Source organism: Arvicanthis niloticus, chromosome 14 (genome assembly GCF_011762505.2).
Source record: "Arvicanthis niloticus isolate mArvNil1 chromosome 14, mArvNil1.pat.X, whole genome shotgun sequence".
NCBI classification, from domain to species: Eukaryota; Metazoa; Chordata; class Mammalia; order Rodentia; family Muridae; genus Arvicanthis; species Arvicanthis niloticus.
This window is the reverse complement of record NC_047671.1, coordinates 15,202,968-15,227,587: the sequence shown is the minus strand read 5'-3', so window position 1 is coordinate 15,227,587 and position 24,620 is coordinate 15,202,968. Positions and strand designations below refer to the sequence as shown.

At 44.9% G+C, this 24,620-nt stretch overlaps 1 protein-coding gene across 1 annotated transcript in view; it reads left to right on the top strand.

Moving 5' to 3' along the window:
- Positions 1-24,620, top strand: part of Cfap53 (cilia and flagella associated protein 53) — a 69,906-nt gene that overhangs the window by 29,323 nt on the left and 15,963 nt on the right. The window contains exon 7 of the mRNA XM_034517794.2: positions 12,229-12,331. Within this exon, the coding sequence (XP_034373685.1) occupies positions 12,229-12,331 (103 nt within the window). The remainder of the gene's footprint in view (positions 1-12,228; positions 12,332-24,620) is intronic.

The following is a 24,620-nucleotide window of genomic DNA, read 5'->3' as shown; positions in this document are numbered from 1 at the left end:
CAGCCAAGCAGAGTTCAGAAAGAGCTAGAAATGGTGAAGCTTATTCACCATTATTCAGTAGTAAGTCTCAGAGGCTGAAAACATTTTAGGTCTAGATAAGATTGAATGGAGGCTAGACCCTTCCAGGACTAGGCCTAGGTTAGCAGAGGGAGATAACAGTTACATCAGGTGATTAAAAGTTGCTTTTACAGTATGTGTCTTGTATCCAAATCATTTCAGTTAAAGTAACAGCTGTCACATACCTGGTTTCATCTTTCTTCTCATGACAGTCAGGATGATGAGCAATTGCAGGTTTTTTTTTAATCTGGCAAGAGGTTAACAGGATTGATGGCAGTAGGTTTTGACAGGTGTTGAGAACCACTCTGCCCCACGTTTGGGGGCCAAAAATATCTCGGACAACTCTGCCCCATGCTTGAGGGTCAAAATGGCAGACTGTGGGAAAAACCTCATGGGGGGAGTCCAGCAGCGGGGTCCCAGGCAGGCTTTCCACATTGGCAGAGGGTCCCACATTTACACAGCTGCCGCAGGCGGGCTGGCAGCTGTCTCAGGAAGGTTCAGGCCCTGGAGACACATGGAGTTCAGTTTTCCAAAGCTTTTATTGTTCATGGCATGGTGAATGGGTGTAGATGGTTTGCACTCCCCCTAAAAGCCAGGGGAGCCTGGCTTTTATAGGGAGGAGAAAAAAGGGAGGGAATAACTTAATTAGCTATGCCCCCGGCCTTTAGATAACTCATTAATATTTTAATCTCTGGAGGTGGAGATCTGTCAATCACACCCTCTACATGACTGAAGGGTGCAGGTTGGTTGGAGATTAGATCTTGTGTCAGGAGCCTGTGTTCTGGGGGCATGGCAGAACACTCACAACCCAAAAACCAGGATACCCTTCCACACCTGACAGTGGACTGAACTGCTCTATCAATGTTGGAACCCAAACTGCCAAAAGCCTTGGGGGCTAAACTGTTAGAGCCCACACTGCCTCTAGCTGCTCCAGTCTGCGGGTCAGGGTTCAGCAAGAGAGAGAGTGAGGACACGGGGAATGGAGACTAGACAGAGTGTGATTCAATCCCGTTTATTCTTCAGTCTCTCTTCTTCTCTCCAAGTTCCTAGTTCCTAGTACCAAGTCTCAGGTCCCAGGTTTCGGCACCAAATCTTAAGTCCTAATCCTAGTTCTAAGTTGCTAGTCTCTTTCCCAGTTCCAAGTTACCTGCCTCAAGTCTAAAGTCTCAAGTACTCTTCCAAGTACAAGTGTCTAATCCTAGTTGCCTGTGAGTCTCAAGTGCCTAATTTCTTTTGTCTGCCTCTCGCCTTTTATATGTCTCACTTCTAAGCCACGCCTTTAAGTCATGCCCTTAGGTCTTATCTCTAAATCACACCTTTAATTCATGCCCTTAAGTCCCCAAAATTTGGGTTAAAACCTTTTTTGTAATGTCTTTTATTTCATGGGCAAACAGATGAAAAGGTTTTGAGACATCTGGATGTGCTAACGGCTGGAGCTGAAATCAGAGCAGTTATTTTAAACAAAATCCCAAATGTTCGATTTTATCATAAAGACTCAGGAGCCAGATGCTGGGGTGAAAGCCTGCCTGCCCAAAAAGTCAGAGAAAGCACCTAGCTGACCCTCCTCTTCCACCAATGTCCTAAAAGGAAGTTCTCCTTTCCCAGGCTCTCTCAAACTCAATGTCTCTCCCTTCTACTTCCTGTGGGCCTCTCTATCCATCCTCCTCACTTCCTCTTACTTTCTAATGGATTTGTCCTATATTCATTCTCTGTCAACTGGTTCCTTGCTCTGCCTCTTGACTTATGACTGACTTTATTTACTCCTCTTTATAATAAGCAGAAAGCACTTGGATTAAAAGTATGTGCAAGGGCTAAGCCACACCACAACTAGAAACAGGTTTTTCCAGGAACCAACACAATCTGTGTGTGTGTGTGTGTGTGTGTGTGTGTGTGTGTGTGTGTGTATGCATGGGGCGGGGTCAGGGAGAGGTTCATAGTGTGATCAAATATCCTGCAACACAGACCTGTTTTTAAAGCCTCAAATGTCTTTTGTGTGCTCTCACTCCAGATTTGGGACTCAGTGCCCCTCTCTGTGCTGGTGTATAGAGGCCTTGCTATTTCTGCAAACTCTAGGATCCAGAGGCAGTGATATGTAGCCACAGCCTGGAACTTCCAAACTTGTCTCTTTGAAGTTGGGATCCAAAGAATGGCAGCAACCATACTCTTATGCAGGCTCCTTTGTCTCCCCTTAGCTGGAAGCCAAGATACGTAGCCTCTGACATACAAAGTAGGGCTTTCTTAGTCAACCATCTATAGACCAAGGCCTATAACTTTTGTAGCAGTTCCTCAATGGCATTTTCATAATTTATCTTCTTGGGAAACCTCTGATGGAAGGGCAGGAGGTCTGCATCTATCGTCTCATTGAGCAGAGTTGGAAATTTTTCAGATCCTTGGGGAAGTCTGATCCAGGTAGGTTGCCCACTATAACCTCCCTCTGGGTTTGTCCATTTAAAAGCAAAGACAGCTCGACTCAAATGCATCTTTCAGGTCCAATACAGTATATGTCTGTTTTTCTGGTAGAATCAGACTCATGAGAGTCAGAGATTCCAGGTTTCTTCACAGGAAGACAAGGTGTATGCCATGGTGCCTGTCAGAGCATCGGGCTGCCTGTCTCTTTAAGTCACACAATATGGACTATAAATTCCCTTTTGTTTCCAGGGTTATTGGGAATTGTTTAAACTGGATGTGGGTAATTGAACTAGTTAGTTGAACATTTATAGGAACTTGGCGTTAGGTGAGTACTAGCGGTTGGTTTCTGCCCATACCTGCAGGAATATTTGTTGTTAATCTGAGAGACAGTCCAACTGTGTCTTATCAGAGAAGGTGAAGGTAGCTTTTAGTTTATGTAACAGTCCTTGTCCCCATCAGTTCTCTACTGTTGACACCATTTGAGCTACCTCAGCAACTGGGACCTATTTATATATTTTTTTAAACCTTTATAACTTTTTTTCTAATACCTGGGGTCAACTAGGTGACAAAGAAAATCTCAGCAGCTGTCTTTAATTCTTATAAGAAAAGACTAAGCAAAATTTGTTTAAAGTCTTCTTGGTCAGTGATAGGTTATTTCTCCACCATCAGTGAAATGAGCCAAATTAAGCCAGATTAGATTATATTAAAGGCAGGTTTATTGGGAAGCTGCTCTTAGATGGGTGAGTTCACTGGCCCCCAAGGCCTGTGAAGCCACCATGTTGGGATCCACACTAGCTCCACATTGGGGCGGCCAAAAAACTTCGCAGCCCAGGCAAAATGTTGAGGCCCGGGCCGACCCACATTTGGGCGGCCATTGTATCCCGGCCCAAGCTGCCGCTCCGGTCTGTGGGTCGGGGTTCAGCAAGAGCGAGGGTGAGGGCAGACTCTACCTAATGTCTGATGTGTCTGATTCATCTGTTCTGTCTCTGCCTTTTATATGTCTTACTTCTAAGCCACGCCTCTAAGTTACACCTTTAATCATGCCCTTAGGTCTTGTCTCTAAGTCTGATCTCTATACTTCTAAGTCATACTCTTAAGTCACACACCTTTACTCTCACACACCTTTAATCTCAAGTTATCTAAACCAAGTTTATCGGAGTGTGTTCAGCTGTTGTAGGCTATTGTAATCCAAATCTCATGTCTGGGTATATGGCTCAAGATGGCTGCAAAGCTGATAGCCACTTTCTGCTAAAAGTCGGCCCCCAACAGGGGTAGGGGAGGGAGAGAGGAAGAGAGAAGGTAGTGGCGTGCACATGAAGAGAGAAGAGAAACAAGAAAGAAAGGGGCATGTGCTGAGAAACAGAGGGAGAGAGAAAGGTGGAGTAGGGGGAGGTTGGGTGGGCGGGTGGGAGGGAGGGAGGGAGAGAGAGAGAGAGAGAGAGAGAGAGAGAGAGAGAGAGAGAGAGAAAAGAGGGAGAGAGACCAAAATTTCTGGATTATATAGGGAGGAGCCTTTGGGGAAAGGGCAGCCCCTGACCCCTGGGCTGGAAAGTTCAGGGTTGGGGGCAGAGCCGGGAGAGCCTGGAGGCCATGCCTGCTTTGGTATGTATAATACACCCCTCAGTCCATTGTCCCAGGTTAGGAAACCAAATATCCCAGCCTTTTATTGATTATAAATGAATAAGGGATGCTATAATCGTCCCATGACTACTACTTGCTGACATTGGGGCTCAGTTTTTGAATGTGAGCAAAAAGCTGGAATGTTGGCCAAGTCCCAGAAGAGCTGGTTGTTTCACTGCTGTCTAGGTTGTGGGACTCTCTTGGGGTAGGAGTGTGTAGGCCCAGTTGAAGCATGCAGGCAAGAGGAACCCCAAGCCAAAGCTAAGAGCAGTTTTTATACCATTTTTACAGAATTCATGAGGGCAGTTATACAATTACCTCTTAAACAATAACCACAAAGGGTGATTTCAAACAGCCATCCCCAGGCTTGGTTTCTAAGTAACTCAGATTTGCACATTATCTTTATGACAATGAGTGTTAGCTAAGTGGCTTCTGTTTACCCAGGTTTATTACGGTAAGGGCCCAACTTCCTGATTACCTCTTATCTTGGGCTCTTCTCCTGGAATGTGCATGTAAGTCTTTGGAATGTGCTACTCCCAGGATGTGTCCTGGGGCAGTTAATTTTTAAGTTTAAACTGAAACCTGAGATTCTTTTCAATTTTAAGTTTAAACTGAAACCTGAAATTCCTATAGAACTTCCTTTTTTCCTTTCCTTATGTGGATGCTTAGAGTAGGTGGAGGAGCACAGGGAAAAACACCCGGGGAACTATTTCTCCTTCCTGTGTTCATCCTGCTTAGATGGCAGGGTGCCCTGGCTAAGAAAGCCCAGCTGCTCTGCCCACCTGAACCCTGAGTAGGAACTAAACGACTAAACATGTGAGCGCCCCGGGGAGTAGGGCAGGTGAAATATTTTGTTTTGTCTTTTGTATTTGTTGTAGTCGTTGTTTCTTGTTTTCTGGATTTTTCTGGGCAACCTGGTAAAGCCAAAAGGATTCAGGTCCCCAACAGAAGAGGCCACAGGTCTTAAGACAGGGAGGGAGTGTCTCACACTAGAGAAAGCCACTGGTTACTGCAGGAAACAGAACTGACAGGAACACAACATGGAAACTTGTGAACACGTGGAAATGTGTGCACATGTGCACTTGTGTGTGCGCGCACACACACACAGAAACAGGGTTGGGATGGAGGCAGAGAGGACAGCCAGGGGTGGCCACCACACATTTAAAACAGGAGAATCTGTTGATGTGCCCACAGATTCTAGACACTGGATCAGTGCTTGTATCTGATGTCTCTTGCATCCAACGGTACCTTAACCAGACTTACTGTTAGAATCCCACCAGATGAGAAGACCACTCCTACAATTTTGAGCCAGATTTAAATCAAGCTTTATCAAATAGTAGCCAAGATGATAGACAATGGCCAGTTTCTTAATCAGGACTCTCAGAGAAAGCCACCAAATTACATTTGTCAGATGTTTATGAAGGCAAACTCCATAAGGCTAAGTACTTCCCGCCTTTGTCCAGCTGGAGGCAAGAATGAATCCTGATATACTTTCTGCCTATGTGTAATTAAACATATCCCATGCATTTGGGGCAACCAAGCTTGTTTACAGACATGAAAACATGTGGCTTGTTAACTTAAATGAGCAACAGCCCCTAGCATCCCAAGAAGTTATCTGTTTGGGGGCAAGTAGGGCTTATAGGCTAGAGGCAGTTTTGTTTTGTACATCTCTTAAACACAGTAATTTAGGCTTAAGATATAGCTTTAGCTCTCACTGTAAGACTCTAGTGAGTCCTAGTTTACCGGGGACCCCCCTGAGTGAACAACACAGAGCTGGGGATAGTTGCAAAAGCAAGAGGGATTTTTATTGTTCCAGCATGCTGGGGTCATCCTGCATCCAAAAGGAGAGGCAACCCTGCACAGCTCATTCAGTGGACATTTATACAGTTTCCAGGGATAGCATAGAGAAACAGCAGCTAGGCACAATATGATTGGCAGAACAATGTGACTTTTAAACTGATTGGTCTTTAGGGAATGAGGTGGCAGGGACTTCCTTTGTCTGTGGGTGGCCAATGGTTGATCCTGTGGGATGTATCCATGTGTTCTGGGTCTCCCCCACTGGCAGGTCAGTCTTCACCCCTGTTGTCTAAGGAATGTTAATTAGTCTTTCTGTCTTCTGGGGCCTTTCCTGAGCTGATTAGAAATGTTAATTAGCCTCTCTGTCCCTGAGTTGACCCCTTCATTCCCCCATTCTCTTTGTGCATGCTTCAATCTTGAAGCTACTGCAGCTTCAAAAGGTCCTCTGTACCTCTTGATATCTTTGTCTCAGGGCCATCAACTGTACTGTACCTGTGTGATCTTTAATAAAAGCAACTAAGTGATGTAGAATGTAAGGGCCGAAGGTCAGGGGCAGGAACAAAATTATTAGGGGTTTTCACAATGTCGAAATCAAGGTAATAAACCAAGGGGAGTTAGTTGTTCAACTAGGACTCAAACCATCTTTGGGCTTGCTCTCTCTCTCTCTCTCTTTCTTGGCTAGTCCATTGTGTAACTTTGTCATTAAATCTTGAACTATCTCTCACCCCCTGAATGGTCTTTAATATGTGCTTTCAAATTTTCTACACCCTTAGGTAGCACAGAAAAAGTAGCTGCCCCCCCCCACATACACTGATGGGCCTGCTGCCAGTTTCTCTTATTTAAGAGGCACACATATATGGGGGTTTCTCGCAAGACACTTTTTAACTTTGGGTGTATGTGCACTAAATCCCACCCTCTAAGGCTGCTTCTGGGACATGGTTTAGATTCAAAAGTCCCTCATCCCTGACATTTGGGTAATTCCCACCCCTATGTCTCTAGGGTGGGGATATCCCTGGAGTCAAGGCCTGCCACTAACTTACAGAGATCAAAGACAAAGGTCTAGCCACCAGGCACAAGGTGGGCGTTCTACTGTAATGGACCAAGCCACATCTCCAGTGGCTGAGAGTACTTGCCAAGTCACTTTGGTAGGGTTGTGGGGGGTGCTAAGGCTCAGTGGGAAGGAAAATACAACATAGACATCTAATGGTTTCTTTGGCCTTGCAGAACGGCAGGTGATCTTGAGCTTGAAGGGGTTGCTCAGGTGTCTGGCTGCTCTCCAGTCAGCATCAGGTGCAGGTGCTGGTCTGAGTTACGTGAATTCAGGCAGTTATTCCATCTACTTCAACGGAGGTCGGGATGGTCAACAGCACCAGGACTGGCCCTTTCCACTTTGCTCACTCATGTGGAACCTCTGGGGTACCTGCATTATATAGGGCACTAAGTGTAGGCCACAGTTCCTAGTGACTGATCTGGAAAGCTTACAATAGAGCCATAAGATCCTTATCAGCCTGAAAAGTCACTTCTGGGGGAATGGGGCAAGAGCCAGGGTCAAAGGAGTGGGGGTCCCACATGGGAAGGGTATTCTGGTCTCAGAACAGGGCCAGGACAAGGGGCACCACCCAGCCAGTGCCAGTTTCTGAGGGCAGTTTAGTTAAGGTCTCTTTTTAGGATTCTGTTCATTTTCTCTACCTGCCCTGACCTCTGGGGACAGTACAAACAATGGAGCTTCTAATTTGTCCCCAATATTTCCGACGATCCCTGACTTACCTTAGAAAGAAAAGCAAGACTGTTATCTGATCCAGTTACATCAGGCACTTGAAACCTCAGGAAGATTTCTTCTTCTTTTTTTTTTTAAACTACATTTTTTAAAAGATTTATTTATTTATTTAATGTATATGAGTACACTGTAGCTGTCTTCAGACACACCAGAAGAGGGCATTGAATCTCATTACAGATGGTTGTGAGCCACCATGTGGTTGCTGGGAATTGAACTCAGGACCTCTAGAAAAGCAATCAGTGCTCTTAACCATTGAGCCATCTCTCCAGCCCAGGAAGATTTCTTCTAATATCTTCTTGGCTATCACGGTAGCTGTTTCCTGCCTGGTGGGGCAAGCTCCAACCCATCCGGAGATAGTATCTACAAATACTAGAGGATATTTGTAACTATATTTTCTTGGCTTAACTTCTATAAAATCAGTCGCTCAATATACTCTAGGCTGTTCTCTCCTTTTGCCTTGTTCACTCTTGGCTGTATAAGCGTTTACTTGCTGGCATATCTTACACTTACATATCTTACACTTACTCTCTGGCCCAAAACCTGAGGTCCATTAGATATATACCTTAGATCCCTTGACTGCTTGGATGCACTTATTTCTCAAATGAGTCCATCTGTGCATTTGGCATAGTAAGTCTTTTGCTTACTTTTTGGAGAGTATAGTTCTCCCATCTTGTGTGCACCAATTTCCTTTCTTCTCTAGGTAATAGTTGGTAGGGTGGCTAGTAGTCTGAGTCCTTTCTTCTTCCATGTGTTTTATGTGAGGCCATCCCTTAATCTAGTCTCATTTCCCATCAGGTGTCTCTTGCAGGCCCATAACCAGGATAGGCTCCTGCATAGCCACTTTTCGAGCCACTTGATCTGCCTGGTTATTGCCTCAGGCCACTGAGTCTCCTCCCTTCTGGTGTCCTGGGCAATGAATAGTAGTACTCACAGTTGCCAGCTTTATCAGGGTATCCAAGAGATCCAAGATTTTCTCTGATACAAGCTCTTGGTATATTGCACCATGGACATGGGCTATGGCAATGGCTTACCTGCTATTTGTGTAGATCCCAGGGAGGGGGTGGAGATTCAGCCCAGATGACATTTGTGCCATCCACCACAGCAGCACCAGCTTGTTTCTGACCAGCATGAAGAAAACTGGTCCCATCTGTAAAGCAGGTTGTCTCAGCTCCTGGCAGGGGTTGGTAGGAGAGGTCTTTCCCCGCTTCTTGGGTTCTCCTTTTGGACCAGTTAGTTGTGGCCCATCAAGCAGGAAATATATCTGGGCCCCCATCTTGGAGAGTAAGTCTCTCCCCAACAGAGGGTAGGGACAGTGTGGGATGACCATAAATGTATGGGATACCTGGCCCATCCCTAGGTCCACTGTTCTTCAGGTAGTCCATGAATACATTTTGGTGCCAGTGGCTCCTTGGAACCAAGATCTTTTCTTGGAAACGGGACCATTGGCTTGGAGGAGGACTGAGTGTTGAGCCTCTGTGTCTACCAAGAATTAAGTGGGTTTCCCCTCCACTTTCAAGGTTACCCTGAGCTTGGGGAGGGGGTCTAAACCCTATCTACCCAATCACCGTATTTACCCAGGGCTAACATCATCACCCTTTGGAGTTGTTTTTTCTAAGGCCTGGGATTTCCTGCCCCCAGCTTCCATTTGTTAGGGCACTCTTGGGTCCAGTGGCTCCTTTACTTGCAACGTGTGCACTGGTCCTTTTCAAGGAGTTTTCCGTCTCTCTTTGATTGGAGTCTCCTTTCTCTGCTTTCCCTAACTACTATAGTCAAGATTTTCTATAAATTCCTTTCCTATCACCTTTCTTTTTTTCCTTCCTTTCTATTTCTCTGCTCTCTCTCTCTTTCTCTGTCTCCCTGTTATGGAAGACTTCCTCAGAAACCCACACTAAATCCTTTAATGACTTATCCTGAAGCTTTTTTCTGAATCTACTAGCCTGGTCTATAAAGGCCATAGTGTGTACTGACAGAATGCCTCTATGAACCGCTGTGGGTGACTCATCCAATCCCTGCCCTCTTGAGACCTGCCAACGGAGTCTGGTGGTAGGCTTTTAGGTGCCCCTTACCACAGTCTGGTCAATCGATGGTGCTGAAAGACCTCCAGGAGGGGAGACCCTCACTCAAGTCTCGGGATAGCTCAGCCACCCAATAACTCACAAGACACCGACCTTGTTGCAAACAGCAAGAGGCTTTATTTCAGGATCAGCTGGCTGAGGTCGAGACTCATAACCAGGAGTATCAACCTCGAGGCCAGGGGGAGAAGGGTATTTAAAGGAAAAAAACACAAACCAGGGGGGTGAGGGGGAAACCAAGGAAGAATACCATAAAAATAGTGGAAAGTCCCAACCCATTATTCAGTTGGTCATGTGGGAAACATCCCGTACATATTTTTCTCAAGAATTCAATCTTGCTCAACCATCTACTTTGTGGTCAGCCAATTCCCGAAAAGACCCAGTTGACCTGTATTTTTAGTTCTGCTTTCTTTGTGGTCAGCCAGTTCCTGGAACCTGGAGCTAGTGAACCGGCTGGCTCGAATTCTTGGCTCAGCTCTAGAGGTCATAAAATTTTTCCATACCTTTTATAAATTTTCTATACTTTTCAGTGCCCCCATGTCTGAGGGGACATTCTTTCCGGCTTCTTGCATTATCTTCTCTCACTCTGCAGTCCTGAAGAACACTAAAACAGTCTCAAAGAGATTAATCAGCCCCTCAGGGTTATCTGAAAGGGGGGAAGGGTAAATAAAAAGACCACACCAACGATTGATAAGTCTCTGATATCTGTGTCTGAACTGGATCCAGCTGGAAGTCCAGGACATCAGGAATTTAAGCAGGTCAGTTCAACTTGCCTTACGAGGAGATTTATTCACCAAGGCTGTATATTCTGTAATATACAAATCTCAAAACAAATCAGCGTATCTTTGAGCCAGTAACCAGAAATCCCTTTATATTGACCTTTTTTTCCCCAGAGGAAAAATATAACAACAAAACAAAAAATCATACCCATTTTGAAAATTATGAGGCCTATTAAAGCAATATAGCTCATATCATCTTTACACAGCTGATTTATACTCATATCTGTTCGGCTCTCCACCTGGAGCAGCCTTTAGCTGTACACTGCACTCTACTCTGGAGTGACAGTCTTTTTCATCTTAGTTCCAAACCACAGGCGAAATTTCCCACCTGGGCCCATCCTGATCGCTGTCCCTCTCCCAGTTACCCCCTCTCATTCTTCCTTCCACAGTCCCCCCTCTCATTCCCCTAGAGCCCACCCCCACCCCCGGGTATCCCCGAACTCTGGCACATCATGTCTCTGGAAGGCCAGGCACTTCTTCTTCCACTAAAGCCAGACAAGAGAGCTGAGGAAGGGGAACAGAGTCTACAGACAGGGAACAGCTTTAGGGATAACCCCCACTCCAGCTGTCCGGGACACACATGAAGATCGAGCTGCACATCTGCTACATATGGGCAGGGAGGCCTAAGTCCAGCCTGTGTATACTCTTTGGTTGGTGGCTCAGTGTCTGAGAGCCCCCAAGGGTCCAGGTTAGTTGACCCAGTTGGTCTTCCTGTGGAGTTCCTATACCCTTTCAGTGTCCTCAGTCTTCCCCCAACTCTTTCATAAGAGTCCCCAAGGTCCATCCAATTTTGGCTGTGGGTCTCTGAACCCATCAGAGTCAGCTGCTGGGTAGAGCCTTTCAGAGGACAGCCATACTAGGCTCTTGTTTGTAAGCATAACAGAGTATCATTAATAGTGTCAAGGAGTATTTTTAGTTTACCAAACCTTGGGAAGAGAGTGGAGGGGAGGAGTGGATGGGGAAGAAGGGGTTATCTTACCAAGTCCATCTCATGCAGGACTGTGTGGCTAGTAGGTCAGAGCAGGGTTCCAAGGCCAGGGAGGGACCATAGGCATTAGGGATGAAGGAAGCATCTTGCCTGGTCCCAGACAAGCAGGTATAGCCAAGATATGAAATCTTATATGAAAAGGCCACGCATAAATTTTTAGAAAATAATGAGAAGTAATTTGTGTGGATCACAGTATGTAAAAAGCTTATTTTTATTATTTTATTTTATTTTTGAGATAAGATTTTACTGTGTTACTTAGGCAGGCCCCAGCTTCCTAGGCTCAAATACTCTTCCGACAGCTTTTTAAATACCTGGAACTATGGGTGTACAACTATATGCCTAGCTTGTCCTTCTCTCTTCCCTCATTCTTAAAAATATTATTTTATTATATTCATTTATTTCTTTGTCTGTGAGTGCATGCATGTTGGGGGTTGGCAGTGGGGGACATGCAAGCACATACATACCAGGGCACATGTGGAGGTCAGAGAACAACCTGCTAGAGTCAGTTTTCTCCTTCCGCCACGTTTCCATCCCAGGGAACGAGCTAGCAGCCTCCCTCCTCTGAGCCCTCTCAGTGGTCCCACTTCTCCATTCTTGATCCATGATCCTCTCCAGCAATTCTAAAGACAACATGGCTGTATCGCCCAGAAAGCGTTCAATGGCAAGTCTTGTTTGGAAAGAGAGAAAAAAATAAATCACCTGTCAAATAATTTCTCTTGCCTTTCTTAGTGCAGCGAAAACTCAGAGAACAAGAAGAGCTTGCACTGCATGAACAGCGCATGAAGGAGACCCTGAAAGTGCTTCACCAGGAAGACATGGAGGAATTTGCCAGGTACGAGTTGACTCCATTATCCTTCGTTACGGAGAAAAATATATCTGTAATATAGAGGGAGCTGCGTCATTAACCCCTACATTACTGCTGCTATTTTATATCAATGCCACACTGGTCCTTCTAAAACATAAGTGCAGACCATAAGATTTCATTCAAAAAGAGGCACAAACTGTACTGGTAAAATTAAATTCCCTATTGTTGTGGGTCTGAATGTCCACATTGGTTTTTAAGCTGGATGAGCATCTTAAATAAAACATAAAATGTGCAAGAATTTTAAAAAAATACTAAGTAGGGGGCTGGAGAGATGGCTTGGCCTTTAAGAGCACTGACTGCTCTCCCAGAGGTCCTGAGTTCAATTCCCAGCAACCACGTAGTGGCTCACAACCATCTGTAATGGGATCTGATGTCCTCTTCTGATGTGTCTGAAGACAACTACAGCGTACTCACATACATTAAATAAATAAATAAATCTTTTTAAAAAAAGACATAGCAAAAAAAATGTTCAAAACAATCTAAGTAGTTGAGTAAACTTTCTATTACTGTAACAAATACCTAAAGCAAAGGATTTACAAAGAATCAAGGGAAGGGGAGTCCGCGCTCACCGTGGCCTGCAGGGTAATGATCCACTGGAGGTAAGAAGACAGAATCAAACTTTGGGACTCTGATTATTTTAGGCACACTTAAGCAAAGTACAATTTGGTGAAAATTTTCCTGGTGACACTTTACTCCATGTGCACAACAAAGCTTAAGACATGACTATATCGAAACTCTTTGTAAAGCACATGTGACATTCCATAGACATGGGTTCTATAGATTGACTGAGGAAAAAAAAAAGCCCATAATAAGGGTCTGGGGAGGAGCCAGCAATCTCAGCCACACAGATAGCACAAAGGCCAGGAGGCTATTAACCATCACTACTCCCACTTCCCTGGGCAGAAAAGAGGTCATATATCTCTCCCTTTGAAGAGACAACCCTGTGTGTTTAACATTCCTGGTTCTCCTAGTTCTTACCTGTGAGCACGCCATGCTTCCTACACAAGGAGAAGTGCTTAGTTTCTTCTATTTGGGGAGTTATGCCAGGATCTGCAGACAGCCGTTCGTATCCTGTCTTTACAGTTTTACCCCCTATCTCTTTTCCCTTGCAGCTTCAGAGTTTCAGTGAGCTAGTGCAGATAGTTAATCACCTGATGGCTGGAATTCAGGAGACGGGAAGAGGGAGGGGCTGAGGTCCCAATATTGCCATCAGGGTCCAGTGATCACAGGACTTCCAAGAAGGTTTTACTTAAAAGTGTCTGCTACCAGGCTGGGGTGCTAGGGAGGTGGCTCAGTGGATGATAAGGTGCTTGCCTCAGAAGCCTGAGGACTGGACCAAACCACAAGAACCCACATAAAAGCTGGCAACACTAGGACCCAACAGATAGATGATCTCTAGGGCCAGCTAACTAGCTACACTCGCCAGACTGGTGAGTTCTGAGTTCAACAATTGACCCTGCCTCAATAAATAACATGGAGAGACTGAGAGTCATTGAGGAAGATACCTGGCATACATTAGAGACACCCAGCGTACATCGGAGCAGCCTAATGGCTAGATTAGCAGGAATGGCTTACACAGACAGGACTCTGTATGTCTTCAAGACTAAAATGCTAACATGTTTTACTACTTTCGGAAACACCACTGTCCTCTTGTAACTGTCTTCTCTGGGATCAATGTGTTTCCTAATGATTACCCAGTCAGGCTCAGGTGAAAAAGCAGGCCACTGTCTCCTGCAGTGTTTCCTCACTACCTTCCCGGGTGCAGCAGAGGAAGAGGCCCCACCTCCTCTAATTCAGTCATCCTCTCTGCCCTGGGGAGGGGGCCTTTCTGTTCATACTTGGTGCATAGAAATATGTTTTTTTTTTCCCTAGAAGAATATGATTTTGTACCTTACCCTTTTGGTAGTCTGATAAAAAGTAGTATGTGGCCTACCCTGTTGACCTCCTCTGACTATTTCTGCTCTAGAGGCCTGTCTTATTAAAACACACACACACACACACACACACACACACACACACACACACAAGCATAACTCATGTGTATATGTGTGTGAGTTTGTCATGGCATGCATGGGAAATCAGAGGACAAACTGTTGGGAGTCAGTTTTTACTTTCTACCATATGGGTCCTAGGGGACAAACTCAAGTCATCAGGTTAGATGGCAAGGTGACTCCTTTACCTGCTAAGTCATCTTGAGATCCCCTCCTCCCTGCTTTGAAAAGCTTATTGCTGGAGATTTGAAAGGGTCTTCCTAAGTACCCCCTCTTCCCACCCAATGTACACTCTACTGGAAGATGAGAAAAGACGGTCAACTGGAAGCACCATAGATCCCTAGTGCTCCCTGGAAACATTCAAAATCCGTGGTTTAAAACAGCTTACTTCCTCTTATTCTGCAAGTTGGCAAGGCTCGACTCAGTGGTCCTTGCTTAGGATAGCTCATGTGCATGAAGTCAGATATGAACTGAGGCTGAATCCGCCTGGAGGCTTGGCTGGGTAGACACTGAAGATACCTGCTCGTATCACTGGCAGTCCATCTCACTGTGGTAGGGGATCTCACCTGTGTTAACAGCTGGAGATCCTCCCTGGCTCGAGGCTTGGAATACTGATAGTCAGGTAACTCGGGCTGAGAGAGAACATCCTGATAGCAAGTGTTCTAAGAAACAGAAATGACCAGGCCCAGGCTAAGTATAGGATCAGCAGAAGACCACCTTTGCTGCATCCCATGGGTCACACTGACATGTATCAGATTTGTGCAAATTCACAGTAATGGAGAAAGAAGTTCCGTGAATGGTTAGAGTGTCAGTGGCTCTCAAGGCGGAAAGGCATTTCAGAAGGGCGGTAGGATTACGGCCTGTTTTAGAAGAAGGTCCTGGAAACAACTCTTTCTTATAAAAGTTGGTAGCTATTTTAACTGCCACTAATGACTGTCTAACAGTTCAATTATGACATTACCCCTAGATAATATTGACCACATAGGATTACATATTTTACATATATTACATATATGCAATGTACGTATGTATTATACATATGTATATTTTACTGTTGTGAGAGAACTTGCTTAAACATTAACTGCCTTGTCAGCCATAAATGCTTACTGGCACAAAGTCTTGGCCTCTGTGGAAAAGTACTAGCCCAGTTGAAAACAAATAGCTAGAGATCTTGTGAACAGGTGCCTAGCAACCCATTTTGTTTTGTTCTTTCTGCTGAACTTTTTACCCAGTCAACATCCTGTTCTTGAGAACACCTGCACTCCCCAGAGACAAAGCGATCATACTCTACCTCCCTCACCCCACATCCTGCTTCTATGAGTATATAAAACCTGTGTGGGAACAATAAACATTTGTCAGCTTGATCAGACCTCTTGACTTGCTGTTCGTTCCTCATGTCTCTTGTCCCCCCATTCTCTTCCAGGTGGTCCCCCAGCCCCTGTTCACTGTTCACAGGCCGGGACATTTTAAATATATGTAATATATGTTTTTACAAATATTCTGTATTTACTTTTATTACATATTTTACATATATTTACATATGTATTTTACATATATATGTATTCACATATATTACTTTTACATATATTTACACATATGTGTATTTACATATGTTACATATATGCAATAGGTAATGGATATATTACGTATCTTTATCTGCTTGTCACTAATAGAAGAGATAAGTAGAGGTACCTTGCTTTCCCTCCCAGAAGCTCTCTAAGCATTATCTAAAAAGCTTTGATATGTTTTCATTTTGATTTGCGATAAATGTTCTTATGGCCCAGGCTGGCCTTAAACTCAACATGGAGCCCAAGCTGATCTCTACCTTACGGTTCTGCCTCAGCCTTGTGAGTACTGGGATTATTATCTGTACCACCACACCTGATAAGTTTGAGTTTCTTGTTTGTTTGGTCTTTTCTTTGTTTTCCTTTTTTTTATTATTATTGTTTTGTTTTGAGACAGTTTTGCTATATTGTCCTGGATAGTCTGGAGTTTCAACATAGATAGGTTAACCTTAAACTTGTGGGGATTCTCCTGCCTCTGACTTCCAAGTACTAGCAATATGGGTGTGTATACCAACACCTGGCAAAATTCAAAATTTGTAACCTTTATGTGCATATGTGATGTATGTGTGTGCTCATGTTCGAGTTGGGTGTGCACAGCCCATTAAGCACTGGTGGAGGTCAAATCTGCCTTTTAATCCTATTTGAGACATTCTCTTGTTTGTTGCACACACCAGGGAGCCGACTGATAAGCCTCCGGTAGTGTGTGTGTGTGTGTGTGTGTGTGTACTGTACAGCCATGTGAGCATGTGCTCATGCCCATGTAACAGTATTCATGTATGCAGAGGCCTATATGTGTTAATTTTTGTTCTTCTGAAGTAACTGTCATCTTCAGAGCTTCTTGTCTCTGCTAACCTAGTCCTAGTCCTAGAAGTTTGTAGCCTCCATATAATCTAATATAGGCATAGTATATTTTCAACCTCTGCAATTTACTGCTGAATAAGCTCACTCTTTCTTGTTCTTTATTTAACTCTTTTGGTTGGTTTAACTCAGATGTTCTGGCTCAAACTGCTCTCCAAGCTGAATGATTTAATCTAGCTTCTGACAGTTTCTCACTGAATTGCTCTGCTTGGCCGTAACTAACTCTGGCAATCTGTTCTAACCTTCTGGCTCCTTCTCATTTTCTGGGTCATTCTGTCTTTACTTGGGTCTATCTTGTTCTGTCTCCAACCTGTCTCTGTGAAACTCTCCCGGTAAAACTGCCTCCTCTGTCACTGGACTATTCTCCCTTTCCTCTCTCTTTTCATGAGGATTGGGCATATCCTATTTTGTCAAATCTTTCTCTGACTCATCACTTTGTCTGCCACGCAATTAGACATCACTTTCAAACAAAAGTGCTTTCTTCTACAAACTAACTTTACCTTCATTGTTTTGGAATAAAGGTGTGTAGTTAAGAGTATGTCTGCATCCAGCCAGAAGGATTGAAGGTGTGTGTGCCAAGGGCCAGGCTACACCACAACTAGAAACAGAATTTTTTCTTTTGTTTTGTTTTAAATAACACAATCTTGGGGTTCATGGTGCAATCAAATATTCTGTAACAGAGGCCAGAGTAGAGTTTGTCCTTTCTCTATCTCTTTCTACTGTATTTCCTCAAGACAGAGTTTCTCACTGAGCCAGAAGCTAGTTGTTTTGAGTAGGCTGACTACAGACATGTATGACCACTGGTTTCTGGTGGTTGCTGGAGAACTGAACTCAGGTTCTCCTGCTTGCAGAGACGGTGCTGTCTTCCACCCAGCCACCTCACATCCTGCCTGATTTTATCAGACATGGGGTCACAACCTTTGCCCCAACAACCTAGGTTTGGCCTCTTAGCCACTATAAACCAATTTAAAAAGCCAAATTAATAGTTAAAAGCAAGAAATCAAAAGAGGTTGTTGAACGTGGCCACATTGGAAAAAGGGACAAAGAGATCCGGCAACCCCTCGTGTCCTTCATTAGGAATCCTGACATGAGGGTAAGATATCAATAAAGGGCAAGTCTGTAGTGACAATTTTGAAATTTTGGTTTCTTTTAAAACCACAGTAACATTATAAGAATGTTTTCATTTTAATTCCAGGTGCTTCAGATTGTCCATAGCAGTTGACTATGATTTGCCTCAAGGTCTAGCAGGGGCGTGATTTTGCCTGCTGTAGATAGTTTCTGTGATTGTTTGACATTTGGAATTCTGGGAGTTTTCCAGAGAATAGATGCTAGTTCCTGGAGAGGAAATGAGGGTTGGAGTTGTTGGTTGGTTGCTGTTGCTTACAGTTGGTCATGGTTTGTTAATTAGTCATGTACGAAGAGAAAAGGAGAAGGAAGAGGAGAAGAAATAATTTGATATCTTGACAGTGAAGCTCAAACTCGCCTCCAGGAATTCAGTGTCCCTAGTCAGCAGGAAGTAGTCTAATGATAACCTTGCACCCTTTCCCCCATCTCCTTTTGCTGCCAGGATCTGCTTTTGCCTTCAGGATATTCAGACACAGTGGTGCACTGTGTGAGGTGGGTTCGCAGGAGTGAGTTCACAGGAACTCCATCGACTTGGGTGTTGGGAAGAAATGGCCTTCTCTAAAAAGCTTTCAGTGGAGTAGCTCTCTTTACTGGGAGGGAGAGGGCAATCTGGGCTCTGTAAACCTGGGGAAGTGGGTAAGGGGTTTTCATGGTGAGGGGTTTACATCATTGGTTGGTACTGAGACCCTAGGGATGCTTCATTTGCAAGAAGAGGAATTCCAAGTGCTTGCTGGTCTTCTCCTTATAGGAAGTTAAACCCACACTTTGGCAGCCAGGCTACAAGACTATCTCAACCATGGTAGAGGTAGGGTCACAAGACTACATGCACAGTGTAGCATGCAGGCTCAGAACTGGGAGTGAGCAATCCATACTCCTACCATTGTCTAGATGAGATTTTAGCAGTTTGGACACGTCTCCACCTCACCCTTGCTCCAGCCCGCCCTCCCCCCCAGTTGTGTGGCTCACTTGTTGTATATCTCCCCCTTTTGTTCTATAAAGGGGAGGCGCCATCATAGTCATCAGCGTCTATATTGGAAACAGTTTGGTATTGACTAAGAACCTGATTGACAGTGATTTTAGCAGTGCTACTCATTTGTTGTTTTAGAAATTGGATGAGGCAGGATGCCAGGTGGAGTATGGCTCCTGTGCAGGGCTAAGGAGAGGTAAAAGTCAAGCTACCAAAGGGTTTGAGCATTTGTATGTCTTGTTCCGACATCCTAGATTCACTGACATAGAAGCAACATTCCTTCCCCAACACAATGCAAGTTCCTCCCTGTTCAGCAGTCATTTAGTCCATGGCCCTCCAGTTTCAGAAAACAACCTCCACTAGGGTGGTGATCTGTCATTGAAGGTCCTTAAGACTGTCTGTCGCGAAAGCCATGGCCTGGTCAAGCTTGTCCTGGAAGCCACTGGCCAGGCAGTGTGTTTGGATGAGATCTTCTCCAGGAACTCCCATGGTTCCCTGCGTGGTTGTGAAGATCTGTCTTTTCTATTGATGTTCCAGCTATAAAGCAGGTTTTTCAGGCTTACAGAGATAAATCTGGGAAACAACCATTATGGGGGTGCAAAAACCTTGAAAAGGGGGGTTTAATGCAGGAACTGGTAGGGTTGTTACACCAGAGAACGGGGTGGGGGGATTGCTTAGCCAATATTGGCTTGGTGACAGTGATGTTATGGTGACACATAGGATGAGATCTTGAAGAGGGTCCTAGAGGCAGAAGGGGAAGGGTAGATGGGAAAGAGGAAGTAACTCATGTGGGTAAGGGGTCATGAATCAAGATGTCAGTAGGAACAGCTGCCAGTGGTGGCCGGGAGAGAGACGTATGGAGGACGTATTGAGAGGAGTTGGGGTGGGTGGTTAGGGGAAGGAGGTTGGTTGTACATGAGATTTATTTTAGCCAGGAGAGGGTGTCTTGGACCCTGTTGAAGAATGTTAACAAGGGTAAAGACCAATTTGGATGCAGTGATCCGCTGGTGAGAAACAGGGTATTTAGCATAGGCATTGGTGTAGAGCTTACCCATTGTAAGCGGGTTTGAACTGGGATCTGATAAAGGCAGGACCGTTGTTGGTTGTTTATCTGTTAGGAAATGTCCATGACGGCAAGGGTGGAGAGCACTGTAGTGAATTAGCCTTTCTGACATCAGTTTTTCAGAGGGCATCGAGTTTGAGATCTCAGGAGTTGGTGCCCCTGGTTTGTAAAGCTAGGGTAGGAATAACGGATGCACAAAAGGAGCATGTTTTTCTATCTTCTGAAGCTGAGCAAGAGGGATGTGGGGGAAGCAGGCGTGAAGCCCCCTTATATCTGTGTGAGAATGGAATTGATCTGCTTGCTGGACGGAGGCCGTAAATGTTCCTTTAAAGGTGGTCCAGTCTGTGAGGGTGTTTCCCTCATTTATCAGACCCAGCAAGGGGCTATGAGACCTAACATGCAGGAGAGGGGAGTGGCCCTTTCCTGTAAGAGGGTGGAGACCTGTACCAGTAGAGGGGAGAGTGGATTGGCTCTAATTTAACAAAGGATCTTGATAACCAGGGGAGCAAATTAACAGCAAGTATATACTGTCTGTAAAAGGATTCAAGGGCCTATTGATCTCTTTTAGGGTTAACTAGACAGTATATAGTTCCTTATATTGGAGGAGTGATGGGGTAATTCTTTGAGTCAGACAACAGGGGCTCACCCTCAGGGGAGTAATGTAGTACTGCTGTGGCTTCCCTCTTTTCTCTATTAATAAATATTGGGGGACCCCAGGGATGAGCTTCTTTGTAAAGAACTAGGGGAGGGTAGCCACCACAACAGAGGAAGAACAGAAACCCATTTTTTTTGTTAGGGTAGTGGTTATCAATTTGTCCTGGGAATCCTGTTAAGCTAAGTGGGGGTAGCCGTTGAATATTGGAGAGAGAAGAAAGAGGTGACAAGAATATCAGGTCTTTCCCTAAGGTTTGTAGGGCTCTATCTCTGCTATTTTTAATCATAATAGTCAGGGCATCCAACTCAGACTTCTGGGAGAACTGTCCACAAATGAGTGGAGCCTTTCCCAGGGGCTGATATTGGGCTCCCTTGAGTACAGGGGCGGAGTTAAGGATAAGGAGATTTATGGACATTGTTGGGTTTTATCTAGCAAGAGCTATGTCCTTTAGGGCCATATTGTCAGAATTTAGAGATTGAATCACTTCAGGGGAAAGTCTACGGAGGGAGCAGGGACTCTGACAGGAGGCTGTGGTCACTGTATTCAAACCTTATTTAGACAAAGGACTCAATATCTACCATTATATGGGTGACATCCTGGTGAGGGGAAATTCTTCCACTTCCCCCTCCCTAATTATGAATCAATTAATACTTTCCCTGTCCTCCTAGGGATGTAAAATAGCCCCCCACAAAATTCAGCTTATTTTGCTTATCACATTGTTAGGAACAGAACTGTCCCTGATCTCAATATGCCCTCTTAAACCTGCTCACTCCCTTCTTCCCCCAAAACATAATTCTCTCTTTTCTTCCCTCCAGAGCCTTTTAAATAATCTTAACTGGCTTTACTGTGGCTCCCCCTTTCCCACAAGCATTCTCTAGCCCCTCTTTGACCTCTAAAAAGTCCCTGCTCCCTCCGTAGACTTTCCCCTGAGGTTCCATGTGGTTGCTGGGAATTGAACTCAGGACCTTTGGAAGAGTAGCCAGTGCTCTTAACCATTGGGTCATCTCTCCAGCCCAGGTCAGGAATTTTTCTATGCTCACTTTTGTTCTAAGAATAAAATCAGATAGGGCCTCTTTTGGCTTTTGGTAGAGAAAGAGCAGGGAGGAGGTGGGGTCTCTTGAATCAGGGTGAGTGATTCTATCCCAGCTCTGGATGCACAAAATCACATCTGGTTGTCCGTAACTCACTGTCTGCACTACCTGTCACATTCCTACAGAAAAAGCTCCCTGACCAAAAACGCCATCAGATTCTCATGAATATCATCTCAGTTCTGATTTCCCCTTGTTTTTAAAATTTAATTTAATTAAATTTTTTGAGGTATTCATCTCTTGGAGGCAAAAGCCTCACATTGTAAAAAGATTGGACTAGGCAGGCAGGAGTGGCAAATATCTCACCAATCTCAGGGTGTGTTTAAGGTGAAAATTTGCCTCTAAAAGATCAATTTGGTCCAGGGTACATGAATGCCATCTTTCTTTACAGCCTGTCTGAGTTCTTTTAAGTCTGTGGCTTGATATGGGTACCAATTAAGTGGTTTATTTCATGTGATATTCATATTAACTGGGAATGACTGGAGTGCTAGGTCTATATCACAGTCATGAGTAGACGGGGATGGGGACTTAGCCAGGGGCTTTGTTGGCATTTTTTTCCCTTACTTTTACAACAGAATCATGGAGATTGCAAAGCTGTTGCGTGGTAGAGGGCTGGGGGTAAGAAGTCGAGAGGGTTCAGTAGCATTTCCTCCCCCTCTCTTCTCTCCTCTCCAACCCTACCCCTTCTCTGTCTCTGTGAGAGGGTTACATTGCATTTCCTCCCTTTCTCTACTTTGTGGGGAGGGAGGGTTAGTAGGAAGAGCCTCAAGAGCTTTCTGTCTGCCTTCCTAATGGCTCAGTGGGCGGGGGAGCAGTGGGAAGAAGGGTGGGTGGGGATGAGGGCTTGTGTAGTGCTCCCTCCAAAGGATAGAAAGGGGGTAGGAGTAGGAATATGGTTTTGATTTCTAGTTTAGGAGCTGAGAGATATGGAATCGGGCAATCTTTATGGCACTGATTCTCAGACTTGCCTGACTGAGGGAATGGAACATTCTCCTGGTGGACCCTGTTCTAAGTAGTCCTCTGCATGTTGGATTGAATCTATGAGAGGCAGAAAATCGGGGGAGGAAGGTTTTCCTTTCAACTGTCAGCTGAGAGAAGCAACTTCAAACAATGGAGTCAGGACTGTAAATATTACCTGTGGCCATACATAGTACTATCTGAAGGACCTTTTCCAAAAACAAGGAGGCCTATATTTTGGTGAGTCTTATTGATATTGTAGAGTGAAAAATTATAAAGGCCATTTTATGAAATATATGTAGATTTTTTGCCTTAGACCTGAGCAGGAAAAGTGCAGATTCCAGAACGAGGAACTGAAAATAAGATCTCAGGCCTTCACTTCTCTGGAGCACATTTCGGGTGGAGGACATTATTCCCTGAATCAAGCCTCAAGCAGTAGGCCCGCCTATGGGTGGAAAAGGCTCAAGGCAGGAAGGCATTCCTGACCACAGATAAAAGATGCAAGCCACCTAGGTGGGGCTATAGCAGGAAGAAGTGAAGATAGTTAATCTGAAGTAGTTGGTAAATGGCAGAATAGAATACAATGACATGATAAAAACCACATTTTTGAGAAGAATGCAGAGTGATTTCCACATGACACTAACCATTCAGGGTGGGTTTCTCTGGAATGTTTCACTATTCTTATGTTATGTATCCTTGGCAATCCCTCACCCACTCCCCACTCCCCTGGTTTGTGGTTTTGCTCTTTAAAAGACCCCTTACCCATCACTCTTGGCCAAACCTTGCTCTTGAGAGAGAGCTTGTGGTTTGACCGACGGCCAATTTCCCTAATAAATCCTCTGCTGATTGCATCCAGGTATGGTTTCTTGTGATCTTTGGGTGGTCATGATTTCCTGAGACTTGAGGAAGGGTCTCCCGAGTATGGGGGGTCTTCAATATATGTCTGCATGTGGCTTAGAACAGACCACACCAGACCAGGTTCCAAGTGGGGTTTATTCAGGAGATAAGGCAAAGATGGGGTGGCCTTTGCTGAGACACCCTGTTTCCTAAAACAGTCCGTCTTGCTTGAGCAAACAGTTCCAGGGAGAAGAGATCCTTGTAACCTACATATATTTCCCAAGGTGCTTCCTACTTCCTTACCCTGCAGGGAAGAGCATCACCTGCCCCTATAAACCAAGGCACACCCAACACCCTTCCCCCACTCCTGGGCACACCCTCCACTCCATTAGGAGAGAGGCTGTCCCCTTCTGTGTATGCTAATAAACCCAGTCATTTGTTAAGGTGTTAAGGTCAGACTTTGGTTGGTTTCTTTCCTGCCTTTGTCTCTGTACTCAGCTCTGCCATCCAAAATCTAACAGCTGAAGAATATCCTCCTGGCTGCAGCTCTGGAGGCAGTGTAAGGCTCTGATGAGCCTTAGCTACCGGGGACCTCCAAGTGAACCACACGGAGCAGGTCATCTTGCATCTAAAGGAGAAGCAACCCCGAGCAGCTCTGTCAGGCAGTTTTTATACAATTCCCAGGGACAGACCAGAGCAACAGGAACTAGGTACAATATGATGGACAGAACAGTGAGACTTTTAAACTGATTGGTACTTAAGGAATGAGGTAGTAAGGGCTTCCCATAGCTGCATCAGTTGGTCCTGGGAAGGGAGGGGTACCTCCATGCTCCTTCGACCTCTCCCTTCTGGGAAGGGAGGGGGACTGGTGGAATTTTCCAAAGGCCCTGAGCTGACCTCTTTAGCAGCTGATGAAAAGTATGTCTCCTGGAGGAAGACATGCAACTTGTCAGGAAGATTTGTGAGGAGACTTTCCTGCCCATTCATGTAGAAAGGAGCTTCCATCTGTATACCAGGTATAGATGGCTTGAGGCAATGTGCCCTCCTATACTTGTGAAGGATGAGGTAGTAGTTCCTCTAAAGTTTCAGTGCAGGAGTGCGATAGGGAGTAGTTAGCATTAGGTCAAGGAAGAAGATTGGAAATATTAAG